The following is a 20195-nucleotide window of genomic DNA, read 5'->3' as shown; positions in this document are numbered from 1 at the left end:
AATTTGTGAACAAATCTAAAGTGGAGTATTCTCAACTTGATCACAGCACATTCCCATCCTGGAAACAATCGGAGATTTATTTACACCTGTCAAGGACAGGAGTATGTTCTTTCCAGGAGTCGGAATGCCAACGATCACCCACACAATGGTCTGTCATGTACGAGAAAGGGATTTCTCCTTGGGAAAATGTTCCTAGGGTATTTAAAAATAATGAAAAGTACACTTGCACTCGTGAGAAAACATTTACCCACATGCCATTGTACTCGTCTGCAACGATCAGGACCACCAAAGAAACTGGGAGCCCTACACTTTGAATCCCAGTTCCACTGGATCATCATAAGCGTCCAACCAAGTTTTTGTGTAGTTTATACTTTCTAGTAGGACAAACATTTTATTACCCAGTTTTAATACATGTAACAAAGTAAGCCCAAAGGGGTGGAGATTCATACTAAGCAAACAACTTGTTCAAGTTCAGTGCTCCCTGGACTAGGTTTTGAAATTGGCACAAGAATTGATTATATTACAGGATTGTTAGTGTGGAATCAAATGCGCATCCGCACTGATAGCACCACTAAAATGTTTAATGTGAAGAGTCAGGGGAAAGTTAGCACTTCAACCTCACCATAAAATGGTATTAGCAGCCAATCTTTATAAGTGAGATGAGCCAGTGACAGATTGCCCGCGCCCACCGACAACACGAGTGGCATCTTTGCAGTTTCTGGAAGGGCGGATTATGTCTTTTGTTTTGGACGTTTTCCTGATACCTTAAAAAGCACAACTCTACCACTAGGTGTGGAGTTTTGATGCATTTGTCAAAGAGCATTTACCATACCGCATCAGTTTAAGATACTTAATTCAGATTTTTGAAAGATGACACATTATTTTCTTCTCTCGATGTGGACTGCTTCTTTCAAGAAATAAAGTGTTAGAATTAGCAGGAAATGTTACACAATTTTACGGAACAATTGTATATCCATTCACGTTTGGGTTTATCTACAGTGCAGAGAAGAGGAAGTACAGGTTACAAAATGTTTAAACACTGTGGAACAAACAAGGTTCTCCCCAGAATGGTGTTAAAAGGTGTGTTGCGGAGGAAAGTCTTTAATCTTTTAACAATAAGACTAGAAAAAGGCAAACTTCAAAAGCTAATTTTAATTGTAAAGCAATATGGATCAATATGTATCGTTGAACGTTGAAAAAATAAGGCTATTCTTTCCACAATTCCATTATTTTGTTGCATTATTTGTACTTCAAAATCCAAACACAGTATTATTCATGCTATGTTATCTAATATGGCGTTAAGTGCCTGGTGGTATAATTCTGTTTCTTATGCGTCTAGAACTTTAGCTTGAAAAAAATAAAATAATGTATTTGCATATATGCAAGCCGTTTTCTTTTATAGTGACTGATTTGGAATACATCCTATCTAATGTCCTCATTATCTCTCATTACTGCTTTACACTTTCTGTTGCGTTTGCATACATTTGGCAACAAAGCTCTCTCTGTCTCGTCTCTCTCTTTCTATTTCTCTCTCTCTCTCTGTATATGTGTATATATATATATATATACACATATACAGGATGAAGGTAACCTTACGACATGTGTCCAACCATCAATGTTGAACATCAATCAAACAGGAGTGATAAAAATTAATCCAGGCAGCCCCTTTAAACCAAACTCGAAATTCTGTCCATTAATGCCAGCGGACTCCATAGATGTGTTCATGGACAGTGTGACTAGGGAATTACTAAAACTTCGTAATTCAAACACTAAAAGAAGAAATAAAAGAAAGAACCCATTAAAATCAAGAGCCTGATGAACTGTAACACCAGCCACACGGTGTACTGCTTGGTATGTCCGTGCGGCCTACGGTACATCGGCAGCACGATCCATCCCACTAAGATAAGAATTCTGGAACACCTTAGGGCAATACAGAACAGGGATCCCACTTATCCTGTGGCTAGACACTTTGAGGAGTGCCACAACAGTAACAGGGACCAGTTAAGTTTTTTCTGTATTGATCAAGTACCTCTGAATGTTAGAGGGGGGAACAGGAAGCTGTCATTACGTAGGTTAGAGTCAAGACATATTATTGACAATCAGACTAAAAAACCGGGAGGTCTCAACAGTGGTGAGGAAATGGCAGTGCATCTGTAATGTTAAATATGTTTATACTTACCTATGCTGCTTGTTCTTTATGTAAATATGTCTTCATTGTATCAATGTCACTAGTATCTTAGTAGGGTAGAATCAATCTTTCAATATAGATACATGTGACTATTGATTATCACTGTTAATTAATGTACTGAAAAGCATAATGAACTCAAGCCCATTCAGGGCGGAAATCAAGATAGTTATGCATGTAGAAACTTGTGTTTATTTAAACAAATAGTGGTTTGCACAATTAAGCCCATCCAGGGCTATAAGTATGTTGAAACTAATTTACGTTTTCATTCATCCATTTGGTTTGGTTGTAACAAACAACATGTTCAGTAATGGCCGACACCAATGACCAAAGTATGGTTGGTGTCCTTTGTTTATGTTTAACAGTGGATATTGATTTAAGCGTGTCTCAGACCGGCGCCGGCTACCATTGATAAAGGCGATAGCTGAAACGCGTCTGGTCGTGTGAAGAACCCATTAATAAACCTTGGGTTATCCGTTCCTGTGAGTGCTTGGTCCATTTATTTGTGCCGTGAGCTATGGATCGCTGATCCGTGCGGTTTCCGTCACCGCACCACTAAAGCACCCGATCGAGAGTGCAAGGGAGTTAAGGCGGGGATTGAGCTTGATATATATATATATATATATATTTTTTTTTTTTGGTACAAACAGTTTTTCCTTGCTTTGCGCTGTTTTCTTTTAATCTATTGTGCTTCCCCTTTTGCAGTCAGTAGTAAATCTGATCAATGAGCTGCAGGAGCAGATGTGCAAGATGCAGCTGGAGATCAATACTAAAATCAAGGAGAGAAAGTGTCAAGCTAGAAACCCTGAAAACTCTGATAAAGACACCTCGGCCAGCACAAGTTCATTAGTAAAAGCTCCTCACCAGAGATGCACTAGATGTGACGGGGACACTGTATGAGAAGTACTCCAGAGCATGAGTTTTGCAGTGTTTGCTTTTCGTTCCCTAACAACTGGTGTTTGGTGTGATACAATGTCTAATAATCTACTCCTTTGTAAAACCTGTTACATAGGCTATTTGACATGGAGTTTCATTGCACTCAATCGTGCAAAATAATTTGGTGCTTCACTAATATTCATTTTAGCAATGATTAAATTACATGGCCACGTTGCTTTCAAAGCCTCGCAGGTTATTTGTGTCATTGTGCTGTTGACTATTACACTAAAGAGTAAATATAGAAGAATGGACTCAAGGAAAATCAACGTTTACCATCATCCTGCATGTATTTGTGCACCGATCGACCGGTGGACGTTTACCCACATACTTTCTGGCACTGTCAGTTGCCTACATACTGCGATGCATTGATTTACGTCAATTCTGAAGGCACACAAGGTGAACGGGTCACTGTTTCCCCTTGTCTAGAGAGGCAGATCTGGAGAGGAAAAATAGTGGTGGGATGATACTGCTGGAAGCGATCATTAGCAGACCTAAGGCATAATGTCCTGGAACTCCCAGTACTCCTCACAGCTTCACCTGACAAGTGGCAATGTGCTGAAGAGTTACCGCTTGTGTTGCATGGAGCTCTAAGTGGAGGGACAGAAAGTATACCCTAACGGGACCCTTCTGGCTCACAGACAGCAAAGTGGTCCAACACTCCTTTGTCATCCGAATCGAGAGAGTGGTGAACAAGTCAGTGTCTATATATGGAACATCGAGCTAGGTATACGGTTCTTATCTGGAACCTTAGGATGATATGGAAGCACTGAAACGTTACAAGTTAAATAGTTACCTTAGACTTGGCCTTACTCTAGGAGACCCACCTGACAAAGGAAAAGGAGGCCAGACTTAAGGAATGCTGCGGGGAGCATTTTATTCACACAACCTACTCCTCATAAGCATAGGTACATTGATAGCGTAGTTTTTATAACTAGTACATTAATATGTGTCACATCTGGAATCTCATATGTAATCACTAGTATTTTGGCAATGCCATACTTTGGATTGAAACCTTAAACTTCTTGATTTCATTTGTTTTCCTTGCCTTCCAGCTCCTTTGCAGTAACACTTCTTCCTACTTTGAACAGCATTGGCTAAATACTGTGCCTCTGTGGATAATTCATTTTGCAACTTCTACATATTTCCTGAAATCAGTTGCTCTGTCTTTATATATTTTTTTATTTGTTTAGTTATTATCAGTGGAACAATGAAGGGTCGTGTGTTTATGACTGATTACATGAACAAAACAACAGCAGATGAGGCACAGTTAAACAATGGAATATGCAACCAGTTCCAAGATGCAACTAGGAATTAAGAATCTTAGAAAGAGGAACTTGACTGTTGTCTTGGTGATGTCCTATTTCATTGCCTCGCATGAATCCAAATGGACTTCCATTTACTCTCTCATTTACGTTTGCTGAGTTGGATGCAAATGTTTTAAGACTTTACCTTAGACTATAATTAAGTCCAAGGACATGATATCCCTCACTTTGAAATTGTTTTCCTACTCATCCGTAATACACACTAAATCTGAGAACCTGTAACTGACAATCATTTTAAGGGAACTTCACTTTCTACCATTATTCTGAGCTTGCCTGTTTTCTTCTTTTTCCTTTCACCACAGTTGCATTTGTGGGCTTGCAATCCAATATGTTTAATCCCTAGTTTGCAACCTTGACTCTCCCTGGTAATACATCGATGCACAACGTTTTAATTTTTCTTAAATTATCATAGAAATGTCTGGTCTACCTTAATTTATTTATCCAGTTTAAGATTTGCAACTTCTTGCAGGACTATAACTGACGTAAATGGGCATGCATAGTCTCCTCCCTAACTTGAACCAGAATAAACCAAATGTGATTGGTCTACACGATTTAAGGCCACATTATACGCGTCCAGATAGATAAATCTACTTGGTGATTAAATGCATGGTATAATATAGGACTATAGAACATGTTTATTCATCTAAGAGCTGGATAAGGGCATTTATCAATTGTTCAGGTAACTTATTGTTTCTTTCAGTCACCAGTCAGCCTTCTCATAGAGATCTCTGGTTCCTTATAGAATTAGACATGAACATTGAAAATGTCATGATTTTGTGATTTATAAAACTGCAAAAATAGTTATAGAAAAATAAATGTGAGATACCCACTTAAGAAATAAAGCAACTGTTTAGTGCTGGTGACTTTTGACATTACATAACAGAGATACTGTTGAGTATGATTGGTTGCATAAAAATGCTACTAGGAATATGGTTTTTATAATCTAATTAACACCACTGTGCAGAAGCTATGTGTAACCGTGATAAAGAGAACTTGAGTAAAACACTGGAGTATCGGTGCTGATACCATACACAGTATATAAAAGGGTATGTAATATGTGAGACTCTAATTTACTTATATTGTCATGCATCTATTTCATTATTGCTGGAATATTCTGAAGTCGGAACTTGTTTGTAGTAAGAGAATGAAGTCAGTAAGTCTGCAGTGCAAGCCCATGTGATTCCCAGATTGTAGTATGGAAGAGCAACCCTCTCCGGCCTGCCCAGATCCACATCAGCCCCATTGAGGGCCTACCTTAACTCTGCTGCAAGACTCATCACAGGATCATAGAGGAACAATCACGTCTCTCTTGACCTGAAATCCCTCAACTGGCTCCCTGTGAAGCAAGAATTCAATTGAAAATTACATGCATGACTCACAAAGCTCTACACTTCAATACCCCAAGCAAGTTTGCTAAGAAGCTTGAACTTTCGGGTAGCTCGAGATGCTATAAAAGCTCCAGCACATTGCTGCTAAAACCACAGGGATTCTTCAAGAAGAAACCCTACAATAGAGCCTTCTCTGGCATTGCCCCTCGTATTTAGAACTCTCTTCCCCCTGAAATAAGAATAATCCCTTCAACTCCATCTTTCAAGAAAGAAGTGAAACTTCTATTTATGAAACCCTTTCTAGAACAAACGTCAGAATTTCCCTTATATGAGTAAACCTTTCTCTTGTCTTATATGTATATAGACCATGTTCGAATTAAATATATGTTTGTGCCCTCATTCCCTTGTAAAGCGCACTGATACCCGCGAGGTTCACATTAGCGCTATATAAAAGTTTCCAAATAAATATCACCAGCAACTAGCAGTGTCAGTATTGAGGGTTGCCTTCACACTGAGTGTGGGGAAATCTGGTGCATGGCACACAAATACCATCTGTATGTGTCGACAACCGGTTGTAAAGCACCTTGTGGAGCACAGAAAGACTTTGAAGGAAGCAGGTGACCTAAGCAACCAATATGTTTGTTATGATCGCCAGTACTGAAGAAAACCAGCAGCATGAACAGCAGCGTTTCATTTAGGATGAATATTAAAATGCAGGGTGTAGTGTGTGTGCAATTAATTGCAAATATAGAATAAAAACAGAAAAGGCTTTAATGACCGCTTATAGTGACATTACATATCAATTGTATGTATGTATATATATATATATATATATATATATATATATATATATATATATATATATATATATAAAAAGGGTGATCACACAGTGCGTATTTACAAAGTACAAGCATGTAAATCTTCAAGGCTAGCATTAGTTTCTAAAATTCACATAAACCGCACAGGTGAATCCTGCATCTGATGTGTGAAGGTTACAAAATTGTTAATTCGATCGCCAGTGTTGCCCACAGAATTGGACCAAATCATGGTCTGAGGTCATCATCGGGACAAGAGAAGTAAGGACTAATCACAGCACAAATGAGGTAGAGAAAATCTATCTGAGGCAGATATGCACTGGGTATATTGTGTTTAGAGATGAGATGAATCAGTAGAAAAAGATGTATCGTGTGTTGGGATAGTTCAGCAGAGGACTAAATTGCTCAAAGGTTGTTTGTTGCTGAGTGGTACATGGGAGATAGTCTCTGCTAATGAGGACATGAACTTTAACATGGTAAATAAGTGAAGTAAGGTAGCATTTTCACATGAGTGTTCAGCATTGCATATTTATCGCTTCATCAGCATCAGAATCCTTCTTGCGATTTCAGGAACTTGTCTGACCCACTTCCTGAGTCCTTAAATCTACCTATGCACGTGCAATTCTAGAGTGACTCGTTATCGGCCAATGCGCGATATCTTCCATCCACAGCTGTAAACTAAGGGACTGGGATAGCCATATGCAGGTGTTTGTCAATCATTAGTGCATTAGGTGTAGTTGCAAGGGGAGGGGGGCATGTCTGTCTGTCCTGTGTTACCCCAATGGAGAGAAAGCACCTATTGAGCTCCAAATGGAGGTGAGGGATATCCCATTGCAACTCCAGACTTCTACAGGTTTCCTTCTAGATTGGTAAAATTACATTTATTGGCTGAATTTCTGAGCCAACTGTCCTCGTTGACAGAACTTTACAGACTTTAGCTCAGACTAGGTTCATTAATAGATAATTCCTAAACTCATGATTTCATATGACCAGACTCCCATGCAGGCTCTTGCCCTCTTCTGTATGGAAAAGTGTTGAAGTTGCACTAATAAATGGTGAAAGAAGAGTACCAATTAGCTGAGCTGGTTACTAGTATCTAGGTGATGAGTGTTAAAATGCTGCCTATTAATTCTCTGTCCACGTGATATCTGCCCTTTTGGGAACATAGCTGTTTTTACTTTTTACATACTCATTCAACATGTTTATTGCATTTCTGCATTGCGATGTCTGATTATGAAATGCATTTATTTATTTTATTTTAATTAACAGTGCCTTCTTTTTTAATTACGTTAGGGGCTGTTTAAAGAACTAAAAAATCTTAAAATAAAAGTGGATGAGCTGGAAAATGAAAGAAGCCAATATGAGTGGAGAATGAAAGCGACTAAGGTAAGCTATACACCTGTAACAGGTAAACGTGTATCGGTTACGTGTGGAAGCACAGCATTTGGTTTGAAATGCACATTAGTGTTACCAGTAATTGTACATTTTCTTTAATGGTCCCATGGAAATGTGTTACATGATATAGGAAGTGCTAAAGTGCTTTTTCCAGCATTATAAAACCCTGTTTCTGTTTTCATTTTTAGAATTGTATTGTTCTGACACCCTTACTTTGAACTACCTGGAGCTGGATCATACATTCTTTCTGTTGCAGCATAGTTGAGTTTATCAATGTTTTTTTATTCATTGTGGGAGGGAGAGAAAGGGCCATCTCTTTGAGATCAGTGATGCCTTTGTAATAACAACCTTGCTGCATGCTGCTGTAAGCCTACATACTTGTCATAGCATACAAGGAAGTCAAGCCTGCACATGTGTTAATGCTCTTCAAAACATATGATTCCATTCCTGTTTTCTTTGAACAACCCACACTCTGAGGATCATCTGTTTATGCCGATTAGAGAACATTTTAGGAAATGTGCCATTAAAAATAAAATAACACTTGTTCATTATTGTGAATGCTATACAAATTAAAGAACCGTGTACCTGTGCAAGAGGCCCCCCATCTGACCACAGCCTTCCCTTTCATCAAGTTGTCACTGATTTGGACCCCATGCTCACCTTCCCTGTTTTTCTTTTCCTCAAAATTGAGTGAAAACTGATGCATGGCTCTTATAGCTCAATCATGGCTGAGCTCTGGTGTTAAAATCACTTTCTCAGGGGGTCCAGCTTCCCAATGTAGTTTCTGTTCATATTTGCTCATTCTCTAAAAGTTAGAGACTTCAATGACTAAAGGTGATCATATTGTAATACAGGGGATTCTGTATTCCCTGTATAAATGGCAGTCACTAATTTCTTTATAAGTAGCTTAATAATATGCAATACTTAAAGGTGAGGTAGTACCATTAAAGATCTGGGTGAATGGTCTGATGCAGAGAACAATATGCAGCGAAAAAAGGCTAGAAGTGTAGAAGGTAGAAAAAGGAGTACTCGCCAGATAGTGGAGATGCTGGAAAGAAGCAAATAGAAAGCAATATCTTGAAAAGTGGTTTAAGATGTTTCTGTAATTGATAGTATTAATATAAAACACAGCATGTTGGGAAGCCCAAAGTCTAACATGTTTAATGCACACATAGCAAGCAGCACAGCAAATGAGACAATTGTCATTTCAACAGACTAAGCTCTTGCCCAAAGTGGCCAGTTGGAGCATGTAATACTAAAATGGATGCAAATTAGAATTTTTATATATTTATTGTAAATGTTTTCCTCAATACAAGTCCATGGAGCATTATCATGTGACAGGCACTTGTTACTTTCAGCAAAACATGTCTAATGAGCAGGTAGCAGTATCAATTCAATTCAATACAGTTTATTAAGAATTTGGATCTCCAATGAGGTCAACATAAAGAATACACACAATTATTGCATAAAAAACATTTTAAATACAAGCACAGTTCAAATCCACAATAGATAGGTTAAAATACAAAAGCAGGCAATATGATAAATGTATAATAAAATCACTTCAGTTAATTAGTAGGAAAAGGTCATTGTAAAAAACAGTTGTAGCTAACATCACAAGGCAGTTTATATACGAGATAGTCCATCCTAATAGAATCGAAATCCTTCAAAACCAGTTCCACATTCTCCCTTAGATAGCAAAGCGGAATCTACAAAGGCACAGAATAAGCGAAGTGTAGGTAAGCATGTTCATCATTATCACAACATACAGAATTACAATAAAATAGTTAAAACCTTTACCGCATCAAGTAAATCAAGTTAAATGCTTATGTAATTTGGACAAAATACCATACAATGACAGCTTGAATGAATGAATTTATTTGTACAGCACTACGTTCACTCCAAGGAGCATCTTGGCGCTAACAGACCATGAGCAAAGAACACAACAGTAGTGGAAAAGGTGAGGAAACGAGTTAAACTATGAGTCCCTATCATTTATCCTGATATCAGGGAGAACACAATGCTATCAGTGATAGAGAAAATCCATGTTTTTAAAAGCTTCCTAAAGAGGCATTCTGATTGAGCCAGTCTCAACTGGAGCGGCAAGCTGTTCCAGGCTTTTGTACCCAGAACCGCTATGGTTTTTCCCCTTTTGTCTTCAGTCGATAGTGTGCTAAGGATGATCGGAGAGGACGCTGTGTGGTATAGGGCCGAATTTTAGTTCTAAGATATGCTGGCCCTGATGCTTTAATAACTTTATAGATGATAGTTAAAATTTTGAACAAGATTCTTTTATGTATAGGCAGCCAGTGTAGATGTTGAAGTGCTGCTGAGGATCCTCTCGGGAGCATAAGCACCAGCCTGGCTGCTGCGTTCTGGACCACTTGTAACTTCTTTATAATAGATTTATTTGCCCCCGCATACAGGCTGTTACAGCAGTCCAGGCGTGAAAGTACTAGAGCTACCGCAACGGATTTCCTGACATGCAGAGGCAATAGGTCCAAGAACTTTCTCAGAATTTTTATAGTGTAAAAGCACATGCCTGCTACGGCTAATGCTTGACTATGAAATGATAAGGAATGACAAAAATAAAATTCCTAGGTTCCGAGCTGTATCGGCAGTGTTGGGTGGAGGGACCATGTTTTCAGGCCACCACTGACTGGGCGAAAAAGGATTCATATTAGATCCTATTAGATCTTATTTTAAATAAAGTGCATCATGTGGAAGCAAAAAAGGTTGTGGTCTAAAGAGAGCTTAAAAAAAAAATCTAAAACAAATTAAGACGCCGGGGTGACACAATAACCCTGCGGCGAGGAGCAAGGCGGTTGGACTTGGCTTGGCTTTGCTTTGCGTCTGAACAATTGGTACTAAAGGTACCATAGGTTTTCCTGCACCCTTGGTATAACTAGACTAAGACGCGGCTGAAGCTATGACCGCAAAAAAACTGCACTCAGGAAAATTGGTTTATGTAAGAGCTTGTAAAAAAACAAAACCTAACCTTTAAGAAACAAATCGATACAGATAAGTACTCTAAAAGGATTCAACGCCATTTCCACCTTTTTCTCAAAAAAAGAGATGTCAAAATAAGGTGACGACTATGGAGTTTAAGCCTGAATTTCATCCTGCTGAAGTGGAAACTGAAAAACGCCACTTTCGGCAAATTTCATCAATACTTCACCTGAAATTAGTATGACTCGGTCTGGGGTTGAAGCAAGTCCTGAAATCAGATAGGAAGGTTCTCTGCTGCCAATTTCTACTATACACACGACTTTAAACAGAGTGTCTCAGTCTGTTGTTGAATAATGTTCTGAGCCTAGAGTGGAAGGCCCTCTAATAGAAGATTTTACTCTCCTAGATATTATCATCAACCCGAATCCTATTTTAAGGGCCCTTTATTCTCCTAAGCCTCCTACTTCTAATTTTGCACCTCTCTAAATACACACATCTATGTCTGTGTATTGTTTAGTTGAAAGGGAAACTGTCCCCCCCAAATTTGCATCAATCACACAAGCACGTCAACTGTCTATCTGTCTTATGGCCTTCCCAAGACCACAAAGAACATGCTGCCACCACATCACACTGCCCCACACATAAGGAGTGACGAACCAAACATAAGACGGAAAAGAAGACAAAGAAGGTTGTGCTTATGGGGAATATAAATTGAGATGTCGCTTACCAAGTTTAATTGATAAAGTCGCTGAAACTGGAGTGCAAGTGGGAGCATCCCCCTGTTGTCACACTCTGTGGCTTGAAAGAAGCACAGATCACATTATAAACATTCACCATTTCACTGTTTGTTACTAAAACTGTTTGTTCAGGCGCACCTATGCCAAGTTCTCAAGCCCCATCGAGATTAATACATCTGGTCCCCGATTCTCTCTTACACTCCCCGACTATAAACAGCGGTCGTGCAACCGAAAACTGCCATAAAATAATTTGAAGTGCCACCTGTCTAAATGTACTTACTTCGTCAAGGGCTGGATGCAATTATTGGTGCCTCTCGCCATCCCGTGTAGCTGTTTCATTGTTGTACTCACCGCCTTAAGTCTGATTCCAGAAACCGTGAATCACCACTTCCGCCTTCCAGCCGGATGAGTTCCGACCCTGCATAGAGGGAGAATTGGGAAATGTGCTAGAATGTAAACCAATTGGTTACGTTCTCGCCCGTTCACTTGATGTTATGTATATTAATAATATTCACAAGGGTATCTATGTGCCTATTCTCCCATGTCTATCACTTAGCAGTAATTGCCATTCTTGTGCTGGACACTGGGTTGATTTATTTGACTAGGTATCCCAGAGATACTATGGAGCAATGCTCAACTTCGATCGTTGGTATTGCCAACTTTTATTTTATCAACAGAAATATTGTTTCTTGTACCTTAGCATACACAGATGAACGTTTTACATCTCAGCAGATGCGGTGTTCTAGTCTCCGAACTCTCGTTCAATGTGTGTTTTCTTGGCTCCTGTACTCACCTATATGACATGACATGTGTGCCCATAAACAACAGCTGCATTTTCGTGTTATGTTTAGGTGCTAGCGCCTGGCCAGAAAGAATAAAAAGGGACATTTTTGTTTGACCTTGTCTGTGATGTTCAGACTAACTCACAGGGAAAGAACAGAATGCGAAAACATAAGCAGGTTCTGTGTGAAAGTGCTTTGTGGCACAAAGCAAGGATGTTTATGTAGTAACATGCAAAAAGAACACGAGGCCTATAACATAAACAATTCGGCTAACCTGGAGGAAACTACAATGGGCCTTGCATTACAAACATGACACCCTCCCTGTGGTCAGGATAATAGCACTAGAGGGGATACAAGATATGATAAATATAATTGGAAAGTAAATACACTCAAAGCATTGAGATGAAATTGTTTGATAACAAAAAGAGAAGGGAATGTCAATTTGGAAAAATAATCAAATCAGTGTGTTTAGGAAGAATCCATAGTGTTACTCGCCATTTCGTAGGCTAAAGACTCCACAAGGGAATCCAACATGATTGGTCAACAGCTCAAGTCACGAGCTCCAAAGAACAGCTGATGCTGAAACAGTTATCGGGCAACCTACACCCATGTTATTGGAGCCTGTATTTTTAGATACACGTTTCCTCGTAGGTCAAAGGCTCAAAACTCGCATCGTGTGGAAGTTGCAGGGCCAAAAGACAGTATTGAAAATGGGTCGCTAAAGGACTCATTAGCAGTACAAATTCCATGGCAGCAGGAGTCTGCAAAGCTGTCCATATGTTCAGTGCCCGTTCATAGGGGCACCAGAAGCAGTGGAACACTGGTTGTATGCAGGTAAACCAGGCAGGCCAAAACATCAAAGACCAATCAAGATCTAGTTCCTGTAGTAGAAGCATTCCAAACATTTGAAACATATGCTCACAGTAGTATTGGAGCGATGCCCGTTCCAGAGCAAAAGGAGCATCCATTGTGGATAAGCAGGAACAGGATGAGAATGCCACAAATGAGTAACTGCACCAGGAATACTCTGACCACATTAGAGTAAATGGAGTGGATAAAAGCCGGAATCACTCCAAAGATGGTCTGATAAGAACTAACTAGGCTAGAGCCTACAACCTTAAAAAAAAAAGTGGGCAAGGCCGGCCGTACTACAGGCATTAAAGATTTGATGCACTAATTCTCCAACATGCAGGGGGAGGTTAGTATTTAACAACAACTGTATTTCACTAGAAATTCTAGCCACTTGCAATTCGAAGGTCTCGCGAGCAGATGTAAGATCTACTTCTTGCTGAAACAATAATGCTTTGAGTCTGGTCAACTTGTTGAAATCTGCCTTCAAAGTTGGAATGGAAGGCCATAATGATCTATCTACAATCCCATGCAGAGGGAGAAACAAGACATTGTGGCAACAAGTGACTAACACGGAAACGGACAGAATATACGGGACCCCAGCCCACATTCCACAACAGTCTTGAACACCAAGCATGAGATAACTCCCATTAGAGAGTACTGTAATGAAAGGGAGAATTGCTGGAACCAGAATTCCTTTAAAATAAGAAGCCAAATTGGACGCTGAAGTTTTGCAGGCACCGTGGATTTTATAACAAACAAGTGAATGTCGGACAATAGAGTTGTATCATCACCAGTGATAAAAACGTCCTTGTTGGTACGTTCACAACGATCAGTAAAGTTAATGTATGTAACTGCTAAGTTGGGGGTTCATATCTACCTACAGGAAAATGGCTAATGCAAGCTGTGAATTGGAATGTGGAGATAGGAAGTGAAATAACTCCATGTATTAAAACACTCCGCCGAAGGAGTTGCAGCTATGGTGAATAGAAGCTGTTCTATTTGCAGCATTGTAGAGGTCGCATTGTTTACGGCCATTAATTGTTGTTTGCATGTTAAATTAAAAGGAAGCAACAAATCGCTGCAATTCAAGTAATGTCAGGGAATGCGTCCATTTTTGAGTGTTTGAAGCATCCAGCTAAACTGCATAATAGATCCAAGCTGACTTTGCCCAGGATAGAACAGTGACCGCCACTCTGCACAGTATCAATAATAGACGATACAATGTTTAAGTTGTAATTATGAAATGGCAATGTAGTAATACTATTATCAACAACAGCAAGCACTTTATCTAAATTATCTCAGACATTTTGTCCTAACCATACAGTAGCTTCAATCTGGGATAATTTCCAAATCTCATTATAGGTAGCATATAGAAATCTTTTAGAACGTGGGGATTTTTTCCCCCAAAAGGAAGTCTGACAAATTAATGCCCTCAGACAGAAGAGAAGATGTTGCTTCACTACAGACAGTGTGTAGTGTTCCAACCATTGTTGACATACGTGTCCCACAGAATAGGTGGTAACAATACCAGAATGTGCTGTCTTAGAGTATCAGGGATCAGGTCTACTGAATTTAAACCCAGGTGTGGAATTAAGAAAATGATCATGACAACCATTAATGTCCACTGGCCACAACAACCACCCGCCAGGACTAAAAAATGTACCATAGCAAACAAATGATGGATGGAATGCTGACAATGCAAACATTCTCCCCCAGTCAAAAGATCTGGGTTAAATCCATTGTTCTTTTGCCCACTACACCACCCTAGTTTGGACCCAGCCATATGCAAATCAGTCTCCCCCAGATCTCTGTACTGGAGTGAATGTATGACATTGTTCTGCATTCTGTCAATCAACTGTTGTTTTTACCATTCTGTACCATGCCATTTAATTGTTCTCCTGTGTAATTTGTCAACCTCTGCCAATTATGAAAGCGGGCCACTGAGAGAATGGTCAGGTCATTCATTTCTTTAATTTTTCCCAATCCCAAATGAGTAGTTTGCTGGATTTCTAACATGTCCGGAAACTGAGAAGTTTTGGTCTGAGGTGTGCCAATTTTTAACAGAAGTCATAGGTATCACTGTGAGGGTCAGCCCTGTCCTGGTGTTTTTTGGAATTTGGTACGAACACTATTAACATTAGTAGATTAGACGCAAGATTTATTTTTTATGTAATTCTCTTAGGAAGAAGAGAGATTTGTAAATCATGGAAGGCGAATGTTCCACCCCACTTCCTGGAATGCAAAAAAAGTGTTATATACATATAAGCAAACAGGACCTATTGTGCGATCCCAGTAGTAAAGAGAAAGTATGGGTTAAGCTGGTGGATTGGACCCCCCAAAAAAACTTGAGGTCCAATGATTAAGCCAATGTTGAGCTGTTGGTCCTGTTTTCCTTCCGTGCTACGGGCACTCTCGGGAAGGGTGGAAATGGAAATGGCTTTTCTCTCTTGATTGGAAGGACTCTAACCAGTTCTGGTTTACCGGAGAAGGGGAGGTGTATAGCCACCAAGTAAATTGGCAGAATGAGGACTAAAAAAGAAGAAAAAAAAAAAAAGTTTGCTGGATTGCTTCATTTAAGAAAATCATTTGTGTGGGAATTAAACAGGCTTCCCCTGAACCTGCCAGGACTTTGGACCCCAAATCAATTTTAAATCAATATTGTCCTTCCAGTGATCATAGCCTTTTTAGTCCAACTGATTGACAAGCATAGTGGTATTTACAAGCTTGAGTAAGCGTATATTTCTTGGGTGATGTTGAAGTTAATTTAAAATAATATGATGTTGGGTCTGAGGTGAAATATGTATGTTCTTTTGTTGTTTGGAACTCTCTTGAAGGGGAGTTGGACAATATTCCCATTGTGTATAATTCAAATGGAGATGTTGTCCTTTTTCTGTTCAGAAAATGGTGTCCCTAATGATGGGAACTGAAAATATCGGCATAATTAGCAGAATTAAGATATAGATTCTCCGATTCAAAAACAGTATAATATTCTAATTCAGAAAGCATAGAATTTACAGTGTCAGCATCCCAATCATCTGAATGCAACCCAGGTAACTATTACGTCACCCATAGAAACTTTGAACACACTTGGTATCTGTAGGATCTCCGTAGGACCGAATATGTCGTAAGGAACTTTATCCCAAGCAATTCCATCAGTCATTTTGTGATGACGAATGGGGAAGCTAACACCCCATCGACCATTTCTGTAGCAGAATGTTCCAGGAAGTAATGGCCATTGATTAGTAGAAAAAAAAAAAACCATCCACATAAATAAGAAAACCAAGGAAAGTATAATCCAGACATATATCCAAGGAGGGACTAGATAAGTACATTTTAACCATGAAATAGAGACACAAATCTGTGCTGGAGGCCGCTGAAAAACTGGAGTTTGGGACTCAGCAGTAGGACTTGAAAAATCCAACTCCGATGGCTTCACCAATGGTGGATCATTATAAATGACATCTGTCGTAATAGACGTGAAAGAAGAAACAGGTATTGTGTCGGGGAAATTGACGGCAAAGGAATCCCCCTCCCCAGCCGGTGGTGCTCACAGGCTGCAAAGATAAGTCTTGCGAAAAGAACAACTATTTCCGTGGCATACTATGAAGTATCGGCCACATATTTAATGCACGTTGAACCCCATATAGGTAGTACAACTAACCACGCCCTGTACCTAGTACCCGAGCTGTTAAGGATTGCTTTAACCCTTTCGCTGCCAGGCCTTTTCCCCCTCCTGTGCCAAGCCTTTTTTTGGCTATTTGGGGTAGTGCGCGCTCAGGCCCCTGTAACTTTTTGACCACATTAGGTATCCACGCCAAATTTGCGTCCTTTTCTTTCAATATCATGGGGATTCTAAAGGTACTCAGGGTTTGTGGATTCCCCTGGAGGGGTCACAGAAATGAGCCAAAATACAGCAAAAGTTTTTTTTTTCTTCGGAAAAATTGGAAAAACAGGCTGCAAATGAAACCATCTGGGTTTTTCCCTGCAAATGTTATCAAAAAAGGGTTTGTGGGGTTGAAATCACCATTTTCCCAGCTTTTCGGGGATACCAGACTTTTGTCAGAAACCCAACATTTTTTACACAGTTTTGGCATTTTTCTGGGACATAGCCTATTTTTGCTATTTTTTGTGCTTTTGACCTCCTTCCAGTTAATGGCAGAAATGGGTATAAAAGCAATAATGGATCCTGGAAAGCTATACATTTTCGAGAAGAAGACAAAATTCTGAATTCAGCAAGGGGTCATTTGTGTAGATCCATCAAGGTTTTTTTTATAGAAACAAACAGTTAAATATAGGATAAATTGAAAATTAGTTGAAAAAAACAGCCTTTTGTGTCAACGTTTTCACCTGTAACTTCTTCTAATTATGACAGCTCTTTGAAAGCAATATACCGTTGCATCCACTGGACATTACTGGTTGTGGGGATATATAGGACTTGTAGGTTCACCAAGAACCCGACGAGCCCAGAGCCAAAAACTGAGCAGCAACTTGCAATGGTTTTTTATTATGTACCGGGTATATAGTAATTATTCTGTAAAAATGTGTACATGGAAAAATCGGTATGAAAGACACCTATGTATTTCTGAAATGGGAACAAAATATAGAGTTTAGAAACAGTAGATATTTGCACATTTCTGAAATTGGGAATACTCATACTAGCATGAGAATTATCAGTCATTTTTTAGAATGACTTATTTTTTACACAATGTCTTTCATTTGGAAGGCAGAAATGCATCGAAAGTCAATAGATGATAAAAGTTTCTTTACAAATCTGAATTACCCTAAGTCTCCCGATAAAAATGGTACCTCACTTGTGTGTGTAGGCATAGTGCCCGCGACAGGAAACGGCGCAAAACGCAACGTGGTCACAACTCAATATTGCAGTGAAAATTTACCCTTTTTTGGCAAAGTGCCTAGCTCTAGTTTTCGAACCCTAGCTCTGCGGGAACCTTGGGAAACCTAGCAAACCTATACATTTTTGAAAACTAGACACCCAGGGGAATCCAGGATGGGGTGACTTGACTGCTTCCCACCAGGGTCTGTTACCCAGAATCCCTTGCAAACCTAAAAAATTGTCAAAAAAACCATTTTCCCCACCTTTCTGTTGTGGAAAGTTCCGGAATCTGCGTGGATCCACAAATTTCCACCCACCTCGCGTTCCCCAAAGTCTTACAAGAAAAACAGTACCTCACTTGTGTGGGTTGGCCTAGTGCCCGCGGCAGGAAACGGCGCAAAACGCAACGTGGTCATACCTCAATTTCGCAGTTAAAAATTACCCTTTTTTAGGAAAATGTCTAGCTGTAGTTTTTGAACCTTAGCTCTGCGGGCACCTTGGGAAACCTAGCAAACCTATACATTTTTGAAAACTAGACACCCAGGGGAATCCAGGATGGGGTGACTTGACTGCCTCCCACCAGGGTCTGTTACCCAGAATCCCTTGCAAACCTAAAAAATTGTCAAGAAAAACACATTTTCCCCACATTTCTATAGTGGAAAGTTCTGTAATCTGCGTGGATCCACAAATTTCCACCCACCCCGCGTCCCCCAAAGTCTTACGAGAAAAACGGTACCTCACTTGTGTGGGTTGGCCTAGTGCCCGCGACAGGACACGGCGCAAAACGTAGTGAGGTGACATCAAAATTGCCTATCTCAAAACCACCTAGTTTTGCAAGGGGGGTCACCTGGGTTTTTGGCCCGGTGCTCGGCGGCCATCTAGGGAAACCTACCAAACCCATACATTTCTGAAAACTAGACACCCGGGGGCTTCCAGGGAGGTATGGCTTGCGTGGATCCCCCAACGTTTCCTTACCCAGAATCCCCTGCAAACCTCAATTTTAGCTGAAAAAATAACTTTTTTCACACATTTTTGTGTGGGAAAGTTGTGGCATCACCGGGCTCACTCAAATTTGCCCCCTCCCAGCGTTCCCCTGGGTCTCCCGGTAAAAATGGTGCCTCACTTGTGTGGGAGGCCCAAGTCCCCGCGACAGGCAAGGGCCCAAAACGTAGTGATGCGACATCAACATTGCCAATCCAAAAAAATGTTTGGGCCCTTGCCTGTCGCGGGTACTTGGGCCTCCCACACAAGTGAGGCACCATTTTTACCGGGAGACCCGGGGGAACACTGGGTGGTGGAAAAGTGAGTGAGCCCGGTGATGCCACAACTTTCCCACACAAAAATGTGTGAAAAAAGTGATTTTTTCAGCTAAAATTGAGGTTTGCAGGGGATTCTGGGTAAGGAAACGTTGGGGGATCCACACAAGCCATACCTCCCTGGAAGCCCCCGGGTGTCTAGTTTTCAGAAATGTATGGGTTTGGTAGGTTTCCCTAGATGGCCGCCGAGCACCGGGCCAAAAACCCAGGTGACCCCCCTTGCAAAACCAGGTCGTTTTGAGGTAGGCAATTTTCATGTCGCCTCAATACGTTTTGGGCCCTTGCCTGTCGCGGGTACTTGGGCCTCCCACACAAGTGAGGCACCATTTTTACCGGGAGACCCAGGGGAACGCTAGGAGGTGGGAAATTTGAGTGAGCCCGGTGATGCCACAACTTTCCCACACAAAAATGTGTGAAAAAAGTGATTTTTTTTCAGCTAAAATTGAGGTTTGCAGGGGATTCTGGGTAAGGAAACGTTGGGGGATCCACTTAAGCCATACCTCCCTTGAAGCCCCCGGGTGTCTAGTTTTCAGAAATGTATGGGTTTGGTAGGTTTCCCTAGATGGCCGCCGAGCAATGGGCCAAAAACCCAGGTGACCCCCCTTGCAAAACCAGGTCGTTTTGAGGTAGGCAATTTTCATGTCGCCTCAATACGTTTTGGGCCCTTGCCTGTCGCGGGTACTTGGGCCTCCCACACGAGTGAGGCACCATTTTTATTGGGAGACCCGGGGGAACGCTGGGAGGTGG

General features: G+C 40.4%; 1 protein-coding gene across 7 annotated transcripts in view; it reads left to right on the top strand.

The window, feature by feature from the left end:
• PPFIBP2 (PPFIB scaffold protein 2) overlaps positions 1-20195 on the top strand; it is a 1154531-nt gene that overhangs the window by 816796 nt on the left and 317540 nt on the right. For 4 of the 7 annotated variants that reach the window (XM_085648223.1, XM_085648222.1, XM_085648225.1 and 1 more), the window contains one exon: positions 7880-7972. In XM_085648223.1, the coding sequence (XP_085504349.1) occupies positions 7880-7972 (93 nt within the window). Of the gene's footprint in view, positions 1-2890; positions 3080-7879; positions 7973-20195 lie in introns of all 7 variants that reach the window. The other 3 variants (XM_085648219.1, XM_085648221.1, XM_085648220.1) reach the window with 1 other exon arrangement.

Source organism: Triturus cristatus, chromosome 3_2 (genome assembly GCF_964204655.1).
Source record: "Triturus cristatus chromosome 3_2, aTriCri1.1, whole genome shotgun sequence".
In the NCBI taxonomy this organism is placed as follows: Eukaryota; Metazoa; Chordata; class Amphibia; order Caudata; family Salamandridae; genus Triturus; species Triturus cristatus.
The sequence above is the reverse complement of the archived record's forward strand: the minus strand, read 5'-3'. Positions and strand labels throughout refer to the sequence as shown.